Consider the following 20627-nt stretch of genomic DNA (forward strand, 5'->3'; position numbering starts at 1 on the left):
AGGCAGGTTCCTGCCCGGCTGCCTCTCCCCTGTTCTAATGAAGACGCTGCTCTTACCCCAACATGGGGTGAAGATGCTTTTTCCCCCACCTGCCTCATGGCTGCCTCGAGGGAGCAGCCCCCACAACCCCTCCAGAGCTGGAGCAGATCCAGGATGGTGATGGGGTGATGGAGAGGCTGAGGGTGTGACTGACCTCCTGCTGTCTCCTTCTGCAGAATTGCCAAGCAGTATGTGACCGTGAAGGAGAAGACCAACAACTGCAAGAACGTTCTGCAGCAGCGCTATGAGGGGCTGAAGGCAGACAGCATCGGAGGTGTGGGCAGGAGGGCAGCCTGGGGCACAGAAAGGCTTGAGCTGAGGTGGTGGAGCATCTTATGGGCATGTTCCCATCTCGTAAGGGTCCTGGGAACAATGGTGCTGGATGGGTGGGGGGCAGAGCAGCCAGGCTGTGGTCACAGCAGGCCAGGCTGGGGGAGAGCAGCAGGACGACGGTTTGGCACTCACCAGTGGGACTGAGCCCACACCCAGCTCCAACCAGCTTCAACCTGGTCTCCTCTTGTTGTCCAGATGCTGCATCAGTTCGGGGACGCCAGCTCCTGGCAGGGCTGGAGAAAGTCACCAGTGACCTGGACAAGCAGGAGAAAGCAATCACAGCGAACCTGCGGCCGCCGCTGGAGCAGAGCCGGGCCGTGCAGGACAGCACCGAGCGCTCCAAGGACCTCAAGGTGGGGCTGAGGGGCTGAGGGACGGGCCTGCCAGAGCCCGTGCTCCCAAAGCGCCTCCAGCGGGGGTCTCCATTGCCAAGGGTGTTTAAGGTGCTCCCCGAGCCCTGGAAATGGGATGTGGAGAGATGCTCACAGCTGCTTCCAGCAGGGATGGGGAGCAGCCCTATGAGCAGCCTCAGAAGCCCAAAACCTTTGCCAGCTCAGTCAAATGGGAAAAAGGTGATGGCTGCAGGTGGTGGCTGTGAGGATGAGGGGGGAGCCCTCAGGTTTGGATCCTGCCCATCATCCAAGCACATGTCTAAGTCTCCCAGACCTGAGACATGAAACTCTTTATTGAGAACAGCGATTCAACACAGAATCATTGAGGAATCTTCGAGTCACTGCTGTGAAAGCCAGGGCAGTAACAAAACTTCTTTCCAGAGCTGGGGCAGCTTGTGGATGATTCTGTGCATTATCATGATTCAGAGGTCTACAGTGGCTTATCATACTGAATGACACTGGCCTGCTATTCAACCCAATGATTTATGCAGGATAAAATGGAGTTCATCATAGCCAGTGAGCAAGAAGCGACGTAGGTTCTCTTAACTGCTATTCAAAAGTATGTTCTGAACCCACCTTATAAACTTTCAACATTCACCCAGGATTTACACTGATGAGGATTTACACCCCTATGAGTGTACTGACAGTGGAAACAAAGTGGAGGTGCCTTCTTGATTTATTTTACCCTGGATGAAGGCACACAGAGCAGCTTTGAATCATACTTTACAATAAATTTACATTAGACTGAGCTCTGCTCTTTCTTATTATTAGCTCTCAGTCTGAGATCTATGCTGATGTGAAGATCTCTCAGAATATCTCCAAGGATATTGTCATATTGAATGACACTGGCCTGCTATTCAACCCAGTAATTTATGCAGGATTTTTGCCTGGTGAACTTTGCTACCACTATCACCAGCTCAGAGAGGAACAGGAAAACCCTTGTAGTCTGAGGCAGCTTCTCCTTGTGGACCTGCTCCTCCAGGCTCCAGTGCCAGTAGCATCCAGCTCTCCTTTCCTCTTTTTCAGACCCCTAATTAAGCCAGGCTCTGTGCCACAAACCTCCCTAGGTTTAGGAGGAAGTTCAGGTCCTGGTTACATCACTTGCCCAGGGCTGTGTCAAAATCCAGGTGCTACCACAAGAGAAAGCAAATTGCCCCAACTGCCTGCAGCACTTTGATGTCCAGGCAAGGATTCACCTGTCAGAGCCCAACGGCCCAGATGAACCCAGCATGTCCCTGACCGAGCTGGAGCTGCTGGGAACCACTCCCCAGCTGGAATTTCCTTGCTAAGGACAGACAGGTCAAAAGAAAGTCAGCCAAAAATATCCTTCTGTGCCCTGCAGGGCTGGAAGGCACCTTCCACCAAACACAAATCCTCAGCCCTGACTTCCTTCCTCACCCTGGACAGCCAAGTGTGGCTCCTCTGTAGCCGCCAGCTCCTGGCTCAGCTGCTGTAAAGGCTTTGTTCTCCTGCAGAACATCACCAGCGAGGGGATGTGTTACTCCTGCTTTGGTCTCCTGCAGAACATCTCCAACAAGGTGATGTGTTCCTCCTGCTTTGTCCTCCTGCAGAACATCTCCAACAAGGTGATGTGTTCCTCCTGCTTTGTCCTCCTGCAGAACATCTCCAACAAGGTGATGTGTTCCTCCTGCTTTGTCCTCCTGCAGAACATCTCCAACAAGGTGATGTGTTCCTCCTGCTTTGTCCTCCTGCAGAACATCTCCAACAAGGTGATGTGTTCCTCCTGCTTTGTCCTCCTGCAGAACATCTCCAACAAGGTGATGTGTTCCTCCTGCTTTGTCCTCCTGCAGAACATCTCCAACAAGGTGATGTGTTCCTCCTGCTTTGTTCTCCTGCAGAACATCACCAGCGAGGTGATGTGCTCCTCCTGCTTTGTTCTCCTGCAGAACATCACCAATGAGGTGATGTGTTCCTCCTGCTTTGTTCTCCTGCAGATCATCACCAATGAGGTGATGTGTTCCTCCTGCTTTGTTCCTCCTGCAGAGCCTCACCAATGAGGTGATGTGTTCCTCCTGCAGAGCATCACCGATGAGGTGATGTGCTCCTCCTGCAGAGCATCACCAGTAAGGTGATGTGCTCCTCCTGCTTTGTTCTCCTGCAGAACATCACCAACAAGGTGATGTGCTCCTCCTGCTTTGTTCGTCCTGCAGAACATCACCAGCGAGGTGATGTGTTCCTCCTGCAGATCATCACCAATGAGGTGATGTGGTTCTCCTGCAGAACATCACCAATGAGGCGATGTGTTACTCCTGCTTTGTTCTCCTGCAGAACATCACCAACGAGGTCCGTCGCATTGAGCCTGAGAAGAGCAGGAAGATCCAGGAGTGCGAGGCCTTCATCGAGTCCGTGCCCAACACGGGCAGTGCCACCCTGGTGAGGAACAAGGTGGACAACACCAACAAGAAGTACGAGCGCGTGGTGCAGCTGCTCAGCGCTGCCCAGGAGAAGTAAGTCATGGCTTAAATCCCAGCTTGAGCCCTGCAGGAGGAGGGTGCAGGTGTGCTTAAACACCTTCCTCGTGTCCTGACAGAGTTGAGGTGGCCACAAACCTGGAGAGGAGCCTCCAGCAAGGCCGAGACCTGCTGTCAACCTATGAGAACAAGCTGGTCATAGATGACACGGTACCGGAGGACTTGAGGGTGGTGGACAGGAAGAAGGAAGAACTGCTGGTGAGTTTCCTGCCCTGTTTGTGTGCTGCACATGCAAAAACACTTTCCAAAAGCTGTGGTGATTCCTGCTCAACTCCTAAGCTTGGATCTGTTGGTGACAGGATGGCCTCCCCCAGCTGAGGGTGAGAACTCATCTTGACTGCTGTGACCCCACCTGCTCCAGACACAAACACCTCCCATCCTCAAATCAAATCAAATCAAATCAAATCAAATCAAATCAAATCAAATCAAATCAAATCAAATCAAATCAAATCAAATCAAATCAAATCAAATCAAATCAAATCAAATCAAATCAAATCAAATCAAATCAAATCAAATCAAATCAAATCAAATCAAATCAAATCAAATCAAATCAAATCAAATCAAATCAAATCAAATCAAATCAAATCAAATCAAATCAAATCCCACTTGAAGTCTTGGGATTTGATGAAAGGACTAATGCAGATGCATTCCCCCTCTATTCTGCCCTTGTGAGACCCTCCCACAGAAGAGCTGTGTCCAAGTCTGGAGTCCTCAGCACAAGACATGGACCTGTTAGAGCAGGTCCAGGGAAGACACTCCCAGGGCTGGAGCCCCTCTGCTCTGGAGCCAGGCTGGGAGAGCTGGGGGTGCTCACCTGGAGAAGAGAAAGCTCCAGGGAGTCCTTAGAGCCCCCTCCAGGGCCTAAAGGAGGCTTATAAAAAAGAGGGAGAGAGACTTTTTACATGATCAGATACTGACAGGACAAGAGGAATGGTTTTAAACTAGAAGAGGAAAGATTTGAATTAGATATTAGGAAGGAATTGTTCCCTGGCAGGGTGGGCCAGAGCAGCTGTGGCTGCCCCCGCGTCCCCGGCCGTAGGTTGGACAGAGCTTGGAGCCGCCTGGGACAGTGGAAGGTGTCCCTGCCATGGCAGGGGTGGGATGAGATGAGCTTTAAGTTTTTTCCAAGCCAAAACCTTCTGTGATTCTTAGAGAAGTGAAGGATGAAATGGTCTGGGAAAAGCAACTCAGTGGCCTGATACTGGAAAGATGGGCCTGGCAAGGATTTGAGAAAGTTATTGCTTGGGAAAACTACCCAAACTGGCAATTCTTCTGCTATGGAAAGACCAAGAACTGGCTAGGCCAGAATTTTCTGTCCTCCTTTAGCTTTTCCATGAAATCCCAAATTCAGACTAACATGGAAGAGCTTTCACTGCTCCTTCCACAGTTGCTGCACTGCAAGAACAGGATCTAAGCCTTGCATGAGGAGCAGCAGCTATTTTGCACTTTGCATGGTTACTTTTAAAGGTCAGCAGGTGAGGAGGGAGTAAGAGGTAGCTTTTCTCCCTGTCAGGTTTTCAGGTGGTTCTGCTTCCCACGTAAGCCTTGAGCTTGGCTTTTTCCACAACTGGTGGCACTGCTGCAGCTCCAGTGCAGTTGCTGGATCAATGTGGGTGACAACAGTATGAAACCCCAGGGAATCCCCCTCTCCTGCTTTTTCCCCACAGGCCATGGGCAGCGAGCTCCAGTCCAAGAAGTTCCTGCTCAGTGAAGCCGAGCAGAACCTGCAGAGGACCAAGACGTGCTCCAACACCCTGGCCAGCAAGTTCCAGGAGCACTGCCCCGACATCGAGCGCCAGGAGGCAGAGCTCTACAAGCTCAACCAGCGCTTCAACAACCTCAGCAAGCAGATTGACCACAGGTGAGAGCACAGGGCAGGGAGCCAGGATGGCTGCTGGGGAGGTGGAACCACGCTGGAACTGGAGGAGGCGCAGCACCGTGGTCCTGGGGAGGAGGAGCTGCAGAAGGGATTCCAGGGAGGTGTGAGGAGGAAGAGGGGGAGGTTGCTGGAATGTGCTGGCTGGGTAGAGCTGGGAAAACAAGGATTAGTTCTCTTGCAAAAGAGGAGCCAAGAGAACAACTCTGGCTCAAATCCATGTCTTAGGGAGGAGGGAAAGTGGGATGGGTTGAGAGGTGTCTCCAGCAGGCACGGGAGATGGGACAGGACTGAAGCTGAGCTGGTTTCCCCCACAGAACACAAACCCTGCAGAAAGCAAAAAGCGCCTACTCCAACTACCGCACGAACTACGACAAGGTGAACCAGTTCCTGTGCAACATCCCCAACTACGAGCCCCAGGAGACTGACAACATCCAGACCGTGGAGATGAAGCTCAAGAGCCAAGCGGTAATTCCCAGAGCACCCCGGGCTCCTCAGGGAGAGAAGAGGGAACAAGACTAAAAGAAACAGAACTTAGATAGCTGCTGAACATCAAATAGAAAAACAGAAATGTTTATTAGATTTATTTTTGTGCTCTAAGGTCCCGCAGTCCTCCTGTGCCTTGTTCACACAAAGCAGGGCTGCTCAAGGAGGTTGGAATTCTCAGGGTTGTGAATTTAATGGTAACCCCCAGAAAGGCTGAAGGATGCATTTGGACGTTGTGTTGTCTCTGACCTGTATCTCTGTGCACCCAGGCGCTGCTCAGTGACATTGCAAGCAAGGAACAGGAGGTGCAGAAGGTCTCTGCCACAGCTCAGCAGTACCAGCAGGCAGTGAAGGTAAGGACTGAAATTCTGCCTGTGAGAGAACAGAGAAAAAGAGTATTTGGGTTAGAAGAGACCCTAAAGCCCATCTCATTCCATCCCCTGCCATGGGCAGGGACACCTCCTGCTGTCCCAGGCTGCTCCAAGCCCCATCCAGCCTGGCCTGGGACACTTCCAGGGGCCCAGGGGCAGCCACTGCTTCTCTGGGCACCCTGTGCCAGGGCCAATTCCTTCCCAATATCCCATCCATCCCTGCCCTCTGGCAGTGGGAAGCCATTTCCCCTTCTTCTTGCACTGTCCCCAGTCCCTCTCCAGATCTCCTGGAGCCCTTTTAGGCCCTGCAAGGGGCTCTGAGCTCTCCCTGGTGCCTTCTCCTGGTAAGCACCCCAGCTCTCCCAGCCTGGCTCCAGAGCAGAGGGTGGGGTTTTGTGACCTTCCCAAAAAACAGATCAAGGGGTGAAGTTGTTAAAGCCAGGGCAGCTTAGGAGGAGCCTGTGTGTGTGAAGGGGATGCAGCAATTTCACATTTCTCCTGGGAATGCCTTTGCACAGGACTACGAGCTGGAAGCTGAGAAGCTGAGATCCATCCTGGACCTGGAGAATGGCCGCAATGGCTACACCAGCAAGAAGCCCAGGCTGCAGTCCCCAGCTGCCAAAGTGAAGGAGGAGGTAAGCAAGGGCTGGCCAGAGCAGAGCCAAAGCAAAGGGCAGCTCATGGGACCACTGGGGGTCTGCAAACACCTACATTTACTGTGGGGACCTTGGTCCCACAGGGAACCACAGGGAATCAGGAGGAAGGGATTTTTCATCATTTTTTTAAACTGGGCTGGCCAGAATGAGGGAGGGAAAATGCTGGATTTAACACTTTCGGAAGGGAAAAAGGAGGAGAAAAGCCAAAAACCTGGAAGTTTTCCCCTTCTCTAGACTTTCAGAGAGATTTCACCACCAAAGATAGAAATACAGTCAGATGAAGCTACAAGCTACTTACTTATGCAGGATCTGTTTGCTACCTGCCTCAAACCATCCTGCCTATAGAGACAGGCAAAGTGTCCACCTGGTTCTTCCTCGCCTGGTTCTTACTGCACCTGTTTTTGCTTATCTTGAGTAGAAAAACCACAGCATGACCATGAGTGTGTCTGTGCAAGAGAATCCCTCTCCCTCCCCCAAAACTCAGCAGTTCACTGCTGTAGGTTTTTAGAGGAGCACCCAGAGCTACCAGTTTAGGGCCTGATTGTTTCTGGCCTTCTCAAGCTCTTCCCAACACGTTTTTGCTCTGCAGGAAGCTGTTCTGGCAGCCAAATACACAGAAGTGAATGCTGTGAACAAGCAGAGGCTGCAGAACCTGGAGTTTGCCCAGAGCCTCCTGCGGCAGGTGAGTGATCACAGGAGCAAGGGGATGCTGAGGGGACACACCTGTAGGACCCAGGGACACGTGTGAATGGCACATGTGGGGGAACCAGTCTAGCTGCTGTTTTGTCCCCCTAAATCATTAATCAGCAGACATTTAAATCACACAGACCAACCCCCAGTCCCATTGCCCACTCATCCTAGGAAGCTCCATATAGTTTTTAACTCTCTTTTTGCCATTCTGTGGCAGAATTAGTGTCCCTTGTGGCTCAGAGCTTTGTTCTGACAGCAGCAGGCATTGCAGAAAGGATTTCTCAGGCTGGGAACCCGCAGAGAGGTTCATTTGCAAATGCTCCCTGCTCAGGGTTTGGCACAGCTCAGCTCCCTCCTGCTGCTTTGTTGGAGGCACAGATCTCCTGGCCTGGGTCAGGAATGGCCAGCAGGACCAGGGCAGTGATTGTCCCTCTGTGCTGGCACTGCTGAGGCACCTTGAGTTCTGTGTCCAGTCCTGGGCCCCTCATGACAAGAAGGACATGGAGTCACTGGAGGGTGTCCAGAGAAGGGAACAGAGCTGGGGAGGGGCTGGAGCACCAGGAGGGGCTGAGGGAGCTGGAAAGGGGCTCAGCCTGGAGCAAAGGAGGCTCAGGGGGGACCTTGTGGCTCTGCACAGCTCCTGACAGGAGGGGACAGCTGGGGGGGTCGGGCTCTGCTCCCAAGGAATGGGGACAGGAGGAGAGGGAATGGCCTCGAGTGCCGGGGAGGGTCAGGTTGAACATCAGGAGAAATTCTTCACTGAAAGGGTGGTCAGGCCTTGGAAGGGGCTGCCCAGGGAGGTGGTGAATGTGTTCCACCATTCCTGGAGGTGTCCAAGGAACAACTGGACGTGACACTCCATGCTCTGGGCTGGGTGGCAAGGTGGGGGGGACTGGTCACAGGTTGGACTTGATGATCTTGGAGGTTTTTTCCAACCTAAACGATTCCGTGATTCTGTGATGATTAGCACCAAAAGTGTGATTAATTGGATTTTTTGGACTAATTTTTTTTGATCCTTTTGCTAACAACAGCAGCCAGATATTCAGGTGACACAAGACTTTGCCCAGACCAAAAAGTCTGTAAGGCCTGTGGAGGAAGTCTGGAAGTTGAAGAAAGAGCTTGAGGATGAGACTCAGCGTCGGCAACAGCTTGAGGCAGAGATTGAAGCCATTCAGAACAACATTGTCCACCTGCAAAACCAGAAGCCCCAAGAAACTGTGGTGAAGAAAGAACTGGTGAAGAAGGTGCCCGACCCCCAGCTGGAGGAGAGTTTCCACAGGCTGCAGCAAAACCTGGCAGAGGAACAGCGCAAGAACCAGGCACTCCAGGACGAGCTGGAGGCTCTGAAAATCCGGCTGCGAGTGCTGGAGCACGAGAAGAGGGAAGGAGGGCAGGAGTACATAGTGAAAGAGGTGCTGAGGATTGAACAAGATAAGGCTCAAGCCGCTGAAATCCTGAAGCTCAAAGAGGAACTGGAAGAGCTCAGGAGGCAGGAAGGGACCAGGGAGAGCGAAGTCATCCTCTTACGCCAGCAAATTGCTGTGCTGTCCAGCGAGAAGAACAAAGAGCAGGAGAAGGTGACAGAGAAGGAGGTGCTGAAGCTGCAGAATGATCCTCAGCTGGAGATGGAATTCCGGATGTTGCAGGAGACCAAGGAGAGGGAGAGCGCCCTTCGGCAGAAGCACGAGGAAGAGCTCAGCTTCCTCCAGGAAAAGCTCAAGCGTCTGGAGAAGGAACGGGCCATCGCCGAGGGCAAAATCACCGTCAAGGAGGTGCTGAAGGTGGAGAAAGATTTGGCCATTGAGAGGGAGGTGAACGAGCTCCGGCGCCAGTATGAAGATGAGAAGTCCAAGGGCCGTTCCAACGAGCGGGAAAAGGCTGAGCTGCTCAGGAAGATCCAGCTGCTGGAGGAGGAGAACTCCAAGGTGGTTGTGCAGGAGAAAGTGCGTGAGATTGTGCGCCCAGACCCCAAGGCTGAGAATGAAGTTGCCAACCTTCGCTTGGAGCTGGTAGAGCAGGAGAGGAGGTACCGCGGTGGGGACGAACAGCTAAAGAGCTGCCAGAACGAGCTGGCTGCTCTGAAGAACAGAGGGCCCCTGGTAGAAGTCAAAGAAGTCATTAAGGAGGTCATTAAGTACAAGAATGATCCAGAAACCGAAAAGGAGCTACAGCGACTCCGTGAGGAAATCATAGAGAGGACCGGAGCTATCGAAAGAGCTGACCTGGAGATCTACCAGCTGAAACAAGAGATACAAGCTTTGAAAGACACCAAACCTCAAGTGCAAATGAAGGAAGTTGTTCAAGAAATCCTCCAGTTTCGGGAAGACCCCAAGACTAGAGAGGAGGTAGAGTCGCTGCGAGTGCAGCTGGCAGATGAACAAATGAAGCACATTGACCTGGAGAGGGAACGGCTTCTCCAAGAAGAAAAAGTAAGACTGAAGGAGGAAGAACTTTCCCAGGTGAAGGAGAAGGTGGTCCAGCAGGAAGTAGTGAAGTATGAGCAGGATCCTGCCTTGAAAGCTGAGGTGAACTCCTTCTCGCAGAGCATCGAGAGCGAACTGAAGCAGATCGATGGGCTCCGTGAGGAGCTGCGCAAGCTGCAGAGGAGACGCTCCGAGCTGGAGCGGCAGCTGGAGGAGCTGGAGAAGGAGAGACAGGCCCGCAGGGAGGCTGAGCTGGAGGTGCAGAGGCTCAGGATCCGGCTGAACGAGCTGGAAGAACAGGAAAGAGAAACGACAGAACGAGTGACTGTGAAACAGAAAGTGATCCTTCAGCAAGATCCCCAGCAGGAGAAGGAGCACTCTCTCCTCAAGCTGGAGTTAGAAGAAGAGAAGCACCGCAGACAAGTCCTGCAAACTGAGCTAGAAGCCCTGAGAAAGAAGCTCCTTTCTTTGGAGAAGATGGAAGTCAAGGAGAAAGTGGTCTTTTCAGAGAGTGTCCAAGTGGACAAAGGAGACACGGAGTACGAGATTCAAAAGCTGAAGAGCAACCTGGAGGAAGAAAGTAGGCGCAAGAGGGAGCTGGATGCAGATATCAACCGCCTGGAAACCAGGCTGTCCGAGGTGGAATTCAACAACTCCAAGTCATCAAAGGAACTAGACTTGTTAAGGGAGGAAAACCACAAGCTCCACCTCGAGAAACAGAACCTACTGATGGAAACAAGGAGACTGCAGTCAGAGATTGAACTCACCGCAACAGAAGCTCAGGATCTGAGAAACATGACCCACGTGGACAGTGGAATAAACCTGGACTCCAGGTTCCAAGCTTTGGAAAGAGAGTTAGAGGATCTGAAGCAGTTATCCAGAGAAAAAGATGCAGAGATTGAGCAACTTCAGAATCGCCTGAAGACAGTGGCTATCAAGAGGGAGCAACGAGAGAACCACCTGAGGCGCTCCATTGTGGTCATTGACCCCGACACCGGAAAAGAGATGTCTCCAGAGGAAGCTCACGTGTTTGGCCTCATTGAATGGAGCCTGTTTGTCAAACTGAAGAGCCAGGAATGTGACTGGGAGGAGATCTCAATAAAGGGTCCCAACGGGGAATCATCTGTGATCCTGGACAGGAAGTCTGGCAGGGAGTTCTCCATCGAGGACGCCCTGAAGAGCGGGAGGCTCACCGCGGCCCAGTACGACAGTTACCTCAACAAGGAGATGTCCATCCAGGAGCTAGCAGTCTTGGTGTCCGGAAGCAATTACACAGCGCTCGCTCCACTCTAGAAACTTCACTTCAAGAGCAGCCAGTGAGAGCTGCAGCACCTTGCAGACATCCAGATCACTGCAAAGCCTCGCCCTCCTCCGCCTCTCCCAAACTGCTACAGCCTCTGCCCCGGCCATGCTACGCAGCCACTCTGCTTGTTGTCACACACTGCAGAAAACACCACCAGTAGTGGAAAACATCTGCCAACCTTCTGAAACCCCTCTTCCTCCCTGCCTACCAGAAAACAAGAGAAAGCCTTAGGACAGTGAAGTGCCTCAAGCCCAAAAGACTCAGTAGAACCTGCAGTTTCCTCAACTCCTACTCACATAGTTGTGTACGAAGCCGTGTCAGGAGAGAGACTGAAGGTCCAGGTGACTCCAAGGTGACCAGCAGGAGCTGGTTACATCAGCTGCATGGTGGTAAGCCAGACAGTCCCACCGTGGACAACTGACTCAATGATGGGCTCGTCCTCTGAGAAAACCAGCTCTGTGGAAACCAAGGTTTCAGCCCAGAATCACCACGTCAACACTCACCACCACCATTTGTTCACCTCTGTGCCTGTGCTGCTGGGGAAGAACGAAGGTGTACTTTGATGGCACCAGCCACTGATCCAGGAGGAGCATTCACACACCCCAGAGGTCAAGGAAAAGGACATGAAGAGATGGCAGAACCACCAGACACAAGGGGTTGTGCACAGCATGCAAGGGAACCCAATGCAGAGGGCCTCCCACAGGCAGCTCCTTCACTCGTGGTTAAAAGCTGTTAATGCTGGTGTTTTCCTGGATGGAGTTACATGCAGCTACATGTTTCATTTACTTGTGTAAGGGAATGGGGAATAGAGGGGAATTCTATTTATAGTACAAAATAAAAATGCAGTGGTTCTAATCAGAAGGTGTTTGGTCTTTATTAATTATGGCAGCTTCCCGATCTTTGGGTGTACAAGAAGTTGCCATTTAGGAGTCAGAATTAAAACACTAAGATGATTCATTTTAGCTGTTGGCTCTTTTCCAAGGGGAAATTGCTGGAGCAGCATTGAAGCTGGGACTAATGAGCAGCATTAGATGGGAGTGGAGTGCACTAAAGAATGGGACTGACTGCAGGAGAACAGTGGATTACACTGATGTGGTACCTTTCAGAGCCCATTCACTTCCTTTTGCCCCAATTTCAGCTAATACCCAAACCCTGAGGAGCTCTGATGTCCACAAAAGCATCATAAGCATTCCCTGCTTATCCCTCCTGGCTCTGGGGATTAACACCACTATTTTACCTTTGTGACTGAAGGGATCAGGGAGGATCTCTCTGGTCCTGCAGGGTCTGAGCCCCACGTCCTTTCCAGCAGAGGCCAACTTCAACCATTAGGAACAGAGGGAATGAGAAGAAACATTCCTACCCCTGCAACAGCTGTAACACAGCTGCCATTCACTCACCACGGAGGAGACTTTAAAACAGTCAATAATTCATTACTCACTCGAGACACAGATGAGCACCCAAGCTGCAACAGAAATTCTTGGAAACAAAGTCAGGGAACTAGAGGTAAGGAGATGGAGAAAAAAAGCGTTTTGGAAAGTTTGAAACAATTTATTGAGTTGTTCTGTACAAGATTAACATTTTTCATACCACCCCCACCATCTTCAGCAAGACAGTGCCAACACACATAAAAAAAAATAGAATAGTAAACTGCAGCTCTTACACCCAAAAGGAACTGCCATCCCCAGGTAAGTGCCATGGGAGCCTATCCCTCCCCATTCCATCCTGGAAGCGCTGCAAGTTGCCTCCCCAAGGCAGAGGTGCCAGCCTGGCTCCCCATCAGCTGCTCTGCGTGGGCCTGCCTTGCTGCCACTCTGCTCCACACCACTCACTCATTCATTATAGCATGTAAAGAAAAAATATCCCACAGAATTTCCACCACATAAACATTTCCCTGAGGCAAGAGGCTTCGCTAAATTCCTAGAAGGAGGGATTCTGCACACGGGGGCTTCCCAGCAGAAGCATTCAAGTGAAAGCAAAGAGAGGGAGGAGAACCAGTACCTTGAGTCACTCACTGAGAGCCCCTATCCTGCCAGGTGTCCCAGGCTTTCAGCTCCCAGGGGAAGGTGAAGGTGCCAAGCACCCCTCAGGATGAGACCTTCAACAGGAACCACACAACATCCACTGCTCAGAGTCCTCCAAGAAACGCTGTGCTTCCTTTGACCCACACCAGTTCTGTCTTTGGCTCTTCTGCTACAACCTAGGTATTTTCTGTAAACAGACTTGAAATCTGAGCTGTATCCATTAATTTGAAATACAATCAACTCACTGATCTTGGGCAGTTATGTATCAGCTCAAATTGAAAACAGTCATTCTCAGATCTTAACAAAAACCAGAGGAAACTAAAGCAGACATTTGCTGGTATCCTGGGGTCAGCATCCTTCCCCAAAGCTCAAGGAGGAAGCTGCAAGCTTGTCCTTGGAATACCAGTAAATTCTACATGGATCAGCACTACCCCTGCACAACTGGGACGTGGCTGAGGGGGCCTGAGAGAAGACAAAGTGGGCAGAGCAGGAAACCAAACCTCAGAAAGCTCAGGTGGAGCCTCAGCCTGCCCTTAGCTGAAAGGGGGTGCACAGCAGGAGTATTTAGCTCTAAAGTTAAAAAAATGAAGAAGAAAAGACACCCCCAGACTGCAGATGGTCCCTGTTCCTGCAGCTGTGCTGAACACATGATCCTGGTGCAGGTACCATTGAGGAGAGCAGTGGTTTTCTCTGGAATTCATTGGACAGGTCGTGACCTTGGTTCATCTCACTCATTCCCTCTGCCCACCAAATTGATCCTAACTCACAACCCTAGGAAAGAATGGCTTTAGGGGAGGGCCTGGAACCCGCCTGCACATACTGGGATGAGAACTGGTGCTCCTGCTGGATTTGGGACTGTGCTCAGTCACCAGGTCACCACTGAAGTCCAGACAGTGCAGCTTTTTTTTTTTTTCTTCTGATGTGCAACCATAAAAAGCTCTATTAAATAAACCAGAATACATTTTAAATACAGAATGATTAAAAAAGGGTTGAGGAGCACACAAAATAGGGCTGAAATGTGTGTCACTAGTCCATTCTTGCTCCACCATAAAAGGCACTGGAATTATGTCTTCCCATCCATGTGACATGCTAAGAGGTGTCCCATTCAATCTAATGCATTCAATGGCAATGAGGATAAAACTGAGCAGGAAAAAAGCATCCCTTTGGAGGGAAAAAAATTCCAAAAACTCAAAAGAAGTAGAATTCTAAAAGTCGATGACTGCATCTAAAAACGTCTTTAGTCTCTAAAGAGTCTTCCTTCTCCTCCAGAGGGGAACATCAGGTGGTTCCTTAGATTCACCACACAGGAAATGTTAAATCCTCCAATTAAGTGTAGCACAGTTTTATAGTACAATTGGAAAGTTACTCAAATGTCTTCAAGAAAGCACTGGCAGTGCTAGAATTATCCAAGTAAATCCAAAGCAGAAGAAAGAAGCACCTTTCATACCCTCCACAGGGAGACCAAGGAGGTAACTGGACTTGGAGGTACTTGGCAGCTACAGACACAGGTGGGTGGGAATCCACGGCAGGACCACCCGAGCCTCCCTGTGAGTTCCAGCTCCTGCCAGTGCCAGGGAATGCAGGAAGGGCAGCAGCAATAAACAGTGCTACAAAAGGCTCCTCTCATCAGGGCATGGCTCCAGGTGGCCCCATGTGTGGGGCTCAGCTCTGAAAGCCTCTGAGCAGATGCCCCAATGAGTTCCTTGTTGCAGTTCAGTCTCTCCAGTTGTCATAAAAAAAAAAGAAATAGGAAAAAAAAAAGAAATCAAAAGACACAGCTGGTATCCAAAGTCCATGACCTGTTCCTCTGGGTTTTATCCTATGGGTGCTGGAGCTCCCCTCCTTGCAGGCGTCACAACTTGCGCTGCTGTGCATTGGACCCTTTGCCGTGAAGCTGAGAAGCATCTGAAAGAAAATAAAACAGCTGGGAAGGGGTTCAGCACCCCCTGAAGGGCAGCTGGGACAGCCAGGCCTCTGCACAGAGGGAAAGATCTACTCTTCCTTCCCAGCACCAAGGATCAAGAAGAAGAGGATGTGCTTGGAGACACCTCTGCACTGGGAGCAGCCTCTAAGGAAGGGACAAGGGAAGCACTGAGGTTCCCCTGTGGGCTCCCAGCAGAAGCCCCAGGCACAATTCCAGCTGCCAGGGAGCTCCTTAGCCTGTGCCCTTCTCTAAATCCACCCTGCCACATCTACCCCTCCAGGAATCCCAAAATACATGCTGTGGTTGCCTTGCCCCTAAGGTGGTTGGAAGTAACCTGTTGTACATTTTTGCTGTTGTAATCACAGAATCACTGAGGTTGGAAAAGACCTCCAAGAGCAGGGAAACCAGCCTGTGACCCATCCCCAGCTTGTCCCCAGCCCAGAGCACTGAATGCCACATCCAGGCCTTCCTTGGACACCTCCAGGGATGGGGACTCCAAACCTTCCTGGACAGCCCCTGCCAATGCCTGACCACCATTTCCATACAGAAATTCCTCCTGATGTCCAACCTAAACTTCCCCCTGTCTCCTCTTGTCCTGTCACTAGTTGTGTGGGAGAAGAGGCAAACCCCTAACCTAGAAACCCCTTTCAGGTAGGGCTTTAGGTGCTTTATTGATTATTTTTTTGAATTATTTAATTAGGTGCTTTTTAAATGAAGGCTTTAGGTGCCCACTGATAGCAACAGGATTCATAGGAATCTCACCACTGATGGAACAGAAAGGAATGGATGTGGAGGACAAGAGAAAATGCACTGAAGAGAGAAAAAGGAAGTTTAAGGAAGCAAAAGTTTTCCAGGAGCAATTAAAACCACTTCAGACTGTGATGGACAAATGGGAGTACTGAGACGCGCAGCTAAGCAGCAGTGGCACCCAGCAGTGCAGCAGCAGCTTCTCCTCCAGGCCAAGAACAGCTCCTTTGCATGCAAGAGCTCAGCCCAGCACATCCCATTTCCACATTCCCAGCACAAGGAACCTCCACCAGCAACAGAAGCACCAACCACACACAGGCAAGCACTGGATGCTCTTTGCTCAGAGGCTCTTGGATGAACATGGACATAAAAGCACTTTTATTTAAGGCATCAACATTCCCTTGCACTTGCAGCAACCTCCCAGGCAGCTCCAGTGCTCAGACACAGCAATGCACCTGTGGGCAGGTGTTGGCACAGCCAAACACAGCTGGTGCCACAAAACTCAGGAATTCATTTGAAGGTTATGGGAGTCAAATATCTGCTGTGTTCTCCTCCGAAACACCAGAACTGGGAATGTTCCAAGAGATGGCAGCACAAGGCTCCATCCCCAATCTTTAAGTGAAAACACCAAGTGAGAAAGGAGGTCCTTGCTGAGCTGGATCCATGGTCAATTCTCCTTCACTTATTCCCAGTGGTCTTTTGTCTTCTTCCCCTGCATCCTGCTGAAGAGTCCATCAAAAACTTCTTCTGTTATAAGCCCTCTGAACAACAGTGATCACTCTGAATTCCCTCAACTAAAGGGAGAAAGAGCTGCTCCTCAGTGACATGGAATATATTCCACAAGCCATGTTCAATATCTAATGTCATTCCAGAAGTGTGATTTACAAACAGGAAGGAAGGGTCTGTCCCACCAGTGATCACTGCCAAGACCTTCTTCATCTCTACCACACCAGCATGGCACAACCCACATCAAACTTCAGCAAAGGAAGCAACCAAACCAACTCTTTGCATTTTCATGAGTGCACAACACACTCTTCCTTCTTCAGCAAACAAGCACCGTGCTCAGCACTCAAGGGCATTTGATTCCATGACTCCTGCAGGAGGCTACATGGTGATCCATGCACACACCACAGGGCCAGGCTAGCACCCCTAAATCAGGCTCACTTAGCCCAGGAAGACCATCCCAGCAGGAGCAGGTACTAAGAAAATGGCAATGAACTGCACCAAAGTGCTGAAGAACACGCCTAAGAAAGCAGAAATGGGAGTTCTCAGGGGAATAAGCAGCTCCCTGGAGCAGGTAAGAACGATCTGCTGGCGCTGAATTTCAATTTTCCTGACTTCTCTCCTTCTTTGGAAAACTGCTGTTTTATGCATCACTTCTGCAGGCATCAAACTGGGGCAGGAACAGGCTTAACTGCCAAATCCTCACGTTGTGAGCAGCAAGTGGAGCAATCAGCATTTACACTACAAACTTGTTGTGAAGGAGATGCTGGCAATTAACTCAGTGCACAGACACAAGACAGTCTGGTCTGACACATTTTATGTAGGCCACCAGGAACAAAACTCCCCAGAGCGGGAATATTCATTCCAGGGCAGTCCTGGCAGGCTGTGCACAAACAGGCACAGCTTTCATCCTGGCAGGATAATTCAGAGTATCTGCAGGAACCAACACTTGCTGTAAGCACTGAGGACTCATCATTCCAGAAACCACAGGATCCCAGAATGGTTTGATTGGAAGGGACCTTAAAGTCCAGCCCATTCCACCCCTGCCATGGGTAGGGACACCTCCCACTGTCCCAGGGTGCTCCAAGTCCTGCCCAGCCTGGCCTTGGACACTGCCAGGGATCCAGGGGCAGCCACAGCTGCTCTGGGCCCCCTGTGCCAGGGCCTGCCCACCCTCACAGCCAAGAATTTCTTCCTAATCATGGAATGGCTTGGGTTGGAAGGGACCTTAAAGCCCATCCTGTTCCACCCCCTGCCATGGCAGGGACACTTTCCACCAGAGCAGGTTTCCCCCAGCCCCTCACTCTGTACCTCAGAGAGGCTTTAGTGACAACCACAGAGCTGGAAACCATGGAAACCCCTTTGGCTGCAGCCCTGAAGGAAGGATCTGCTGAGATAGAGGGAGACTCACGAGGCAGAAGACAAACACGAGCATCTGAGAAGTTACCTGGCAAACTCTGTGGTAAGTGAGTGGACAGGGCAGAGTGTGGGAGTGGCGCTGCGTGGTGGGGGCTGGAGTGCAAACCAGCCAGAAGACCTAGAGAGAAAAACAAAGAGAGGACAGGGAAAAAGGAACAAATACACATCCAAGACAGAAATGAGCAGAGGAGCTGCAGCAGTTAGCAGAGCTCGGGTTCCAGTTACTGGCACTTCTGAGTGAGCTCTAGGGATGTTCTCCAAATGCAACTGCTGGAGATACAAAAGCAGGGAGCACAGCACGAAGCAACAGCCAGAGAGATGGGCTGGTGTGCAATGGGGCAGCCCAGCAGAGCACTGATGTTCTAGGTGACAGCACAGACACAGGTGACACACAGGGGACCAGCAGGATACTCACTGTGCCCGAGGCCGTGGTGGAAAGTTCCTGGAGCAGGTCCTGTAACTATTGCATCCTTGGAAACTCCTGCTTTTGGGGAGGAGTCGGAACTGAAGGAGATGACATGGAGAGGGAAAGAATGAATAGGAGAGATAATACCTAACGGGGTGGAGCTCAGGGCAGCTGGCAGCTTTGGGTTGTTGGACTTGTAGGATGGAGCCAGTACACTTAAGGAGGAAGAGCTTGTTAGCAGCACAGCTCCACTAGTTCCTTTCTGCAAAGCAATGGAAAAGGTCAGTCAGGAGAGGGAGAATCAAGGTACAGCATCATTCAGACTTACAGATCTGCAAAACACTGAATGCTCGAGAATTCCCCCTTGGAAAAAACACCCTCCCCCAGCTAGGGCCCAAGAGATGCCAACACTTGAGGCCATCTGCAGATGGACATTAGCAAGCCAGCTCTTCTGAATGTGGCCACGCTGGATTTGCCTCCATGACTCCCTTGCTCTGGAACTGTGCCTCCATTAGGCAGATGAAAAGTTTCCCCACTGCCTGTGAGTTCCAGGGGTATGCTTCCCACTCACTTATAGCAGCACACACTGCTGACAACTCCAGGCACTGAGGTCTGACACCCAAGGCACCCCAGGAGGTTATTCAGTATCTCTCTCATGGAGACAGGCACCACTGGGGAGTGCTTCCAGCTCTCTCGCTCAGGAACAGACAAGCTGTATCAGCTGAGCAGTACATGCCTTCCATTTAAACACACTCCTGCCATTTCCCAGCTCTTTCCATGGGGCACAAAGGAAGGCAGGCATGAGCAGCCAACAACAAATGAATACAACATTAGGAACTATTAATTCTTGCTATAGATAAAAATGAACCCCCTTATACAATGAAGTAATAAAATATTGTAATAAAACAGGTCTGTACTGACAACCCAGAAGTCCTTCCTGAAATGTTCTATCCCAACAAATATTGGGAAAATTTCTCCATGGAAATGATGGTCAGGCACTGGCACAGCTGCCCAGGGAAGGGGTGGGGTCACCACATCTGGGAGGATTTAAAAGCCATGGGGATGTGGCACTGGGGACAATAGGTTAGAGGTGGCCTTGGCAGTGCTGGGGGAGTGGCTGGACTCAATGATCTTAGAGGGCTTTTCCAACCTGAATGATTCCATGGTTCTATAACCACAGGCTATTTATTCTATGGGCCAGTCATGACAAAAGTGGCAATAATACTAAAATGACTTGGATAATTTAAAGAAGTTTGTAGATCTAATTGATAATAAATTCATCATTATACTTTAGTTTATGCAATGAACTTTATCTCTTGTGATAAATTTCCTCACTGCACTTTCTCTTAATCCAAATGGGAGCCCTACTGTCCCCATAACTCACAGAGCCAGGGCAGGACCATGACACAGCCTAGGCAATAACTGCCCTTTGGAAGGCAGCACAGTATCCAGCTTAGTGGTTATTTAAGCTGAAAGTGAAAACTGGAATTCTGGAGGGCAAGCCCAGCGCAAAGGCCACAACCTTCTAGTCTAAAGCAGCTGAAATCCAGAGAGTCGTTCCAGATTTTGCTTTTGAAGAGCCCCCTCCAGGGCAGCTGTGAGCAGGAGCTGCCAGCAGGGCCCCCTTACCGGCACAGAGGTAGAGGCTGCGGTGCTGCTGACCACAGCTGGCTTTAGGGACGAGGTCAGCAACTTGGCCACGCCCTGGGTGCCCCCGCTGGAATCTCCATTGGAGCCTCCAGGAGGTGCCACCAGGGTCAGCTTCTGGGCCACGGGAGGTTTCTTCACAGAGGAGCTGGAGGCCGGGCGGCCCGAGGCCGAGCCCGGGGACGGGGCCGCGACGCCGGGGAGCAAAGCCCCAGAGGAGCTGCCCTGGTTGGCAGGAGCTCCAGAGGAGCTGCTGGAAGAAGCCCCGTGCTTGGAGAGGGAGCCAGCGACAAAAGGGGATTTGTAAGATTGTCCTGAAGAGCCGGAGCCACTCGAGTGCTTCCCGGCATAGCTGAGAGAGGAGGAGGACAAGCCTTGGCTCTTGTGGGAGCTGCTGGAGTTCTGCGTGCTGCCCGGGGACGTGGAGGAATGGAAGCTCTGAGCTTTGGTTGATGACTTGACCTGCTGGAGGAGGGAGCGCTGGGGCAGGGGGGTGGAGGATTTGGGATTCTGCAGTTTGACAAAGGGAGCTGGGGAGGTGAAGGTTTTCTGGAGCTGAGCACCAGGGTGGAACACCTTCACCTGAGAGCCCGGCACCGGCGCCGAGGCCGGGGGCCCGTGGCCTGGCCTGACCAGGCTGTGGTGCTTCTGTTTAGCCTGGAGGACATCAGGAAGGATT

General features: G+C 51.2%; 2 protein-coding genes across 2 annotated transcripts in view; one reads left to right on the forward strand and one right to left on the reverse strand.

Annotated features, from left to right (window-relative positions):
• Positions 1-11281, forward strand: part of PPL (periplakin) — a 26690-nt gene extending 15409 nt beyond the window's left edge. Inside the window, exons 14-23 of the mRNA XM_031060430.1 lie at positions 216-313; positions 568-725; positions 3054-3232; positions 3316-3454; positions 4924-5117; positions 5450-5600; positions 5888-5971; positions 6508-6624; positions 7235-7327; positions 8367-11281. Coding sequence (XP_030916290.1) covers positions 216-313; positions 568-725; positions 3054-3232; positions 3316-3454; positions 4924-5117; positions 5450-5600; positions 5888-5971; positions 6508-6624; positions 7235-7327; positions 8367-11051 — 3898 coding nt within the window. The 3' untranslated portion in view covers positions 11052-11281. The remainder of the gene's footprint in view (positions 1-215; positions 314-567; positions 726-3053; positions 3233-3315; positions 3455-4923; positions 5118-5449; positions 5601-5887; positions 5972-6507; positions 6625-7234; positions 7328-8366) is intronic.
• Positions 11282-12588: 1307 nt separating this feature from the next.
• Positions 12589-20627, reverse strand: part of UBN1 (ubinuclein 1) — a 27977-nt gene continuing 19938 nt past the window's right edge. The window contains 4 exon segments of the mRNA XM_031060481.1: positions 12589-14987; positions 17924-18013; positions 18311-18563; positions 19931-20625. Of these exon segments, the coding sequence (XP_030916341.1) occupies positions 14935-14987; positions 17924-18013; positions 18311-18563; positions 19931-20625 (1091 nt within the window). The 3' untranslated portion in view covers positions 12589-14934.

The sequence above is a fragment of the Geospiza fortis genome, unplaced genomic scaffold (assembly GCF_000277835.1).
Source record: "Geospiza fortis unplaced genomic scaffold, GeoFor_1.0 scaffold114, whole genome shotgun sequence".
Classification (NCBI taxonomy): Eukaryota; Metazoa; Chordata; class Aves; order Passeriformes; family Thraupidae; genus Geospiza; species Geospiza fortis.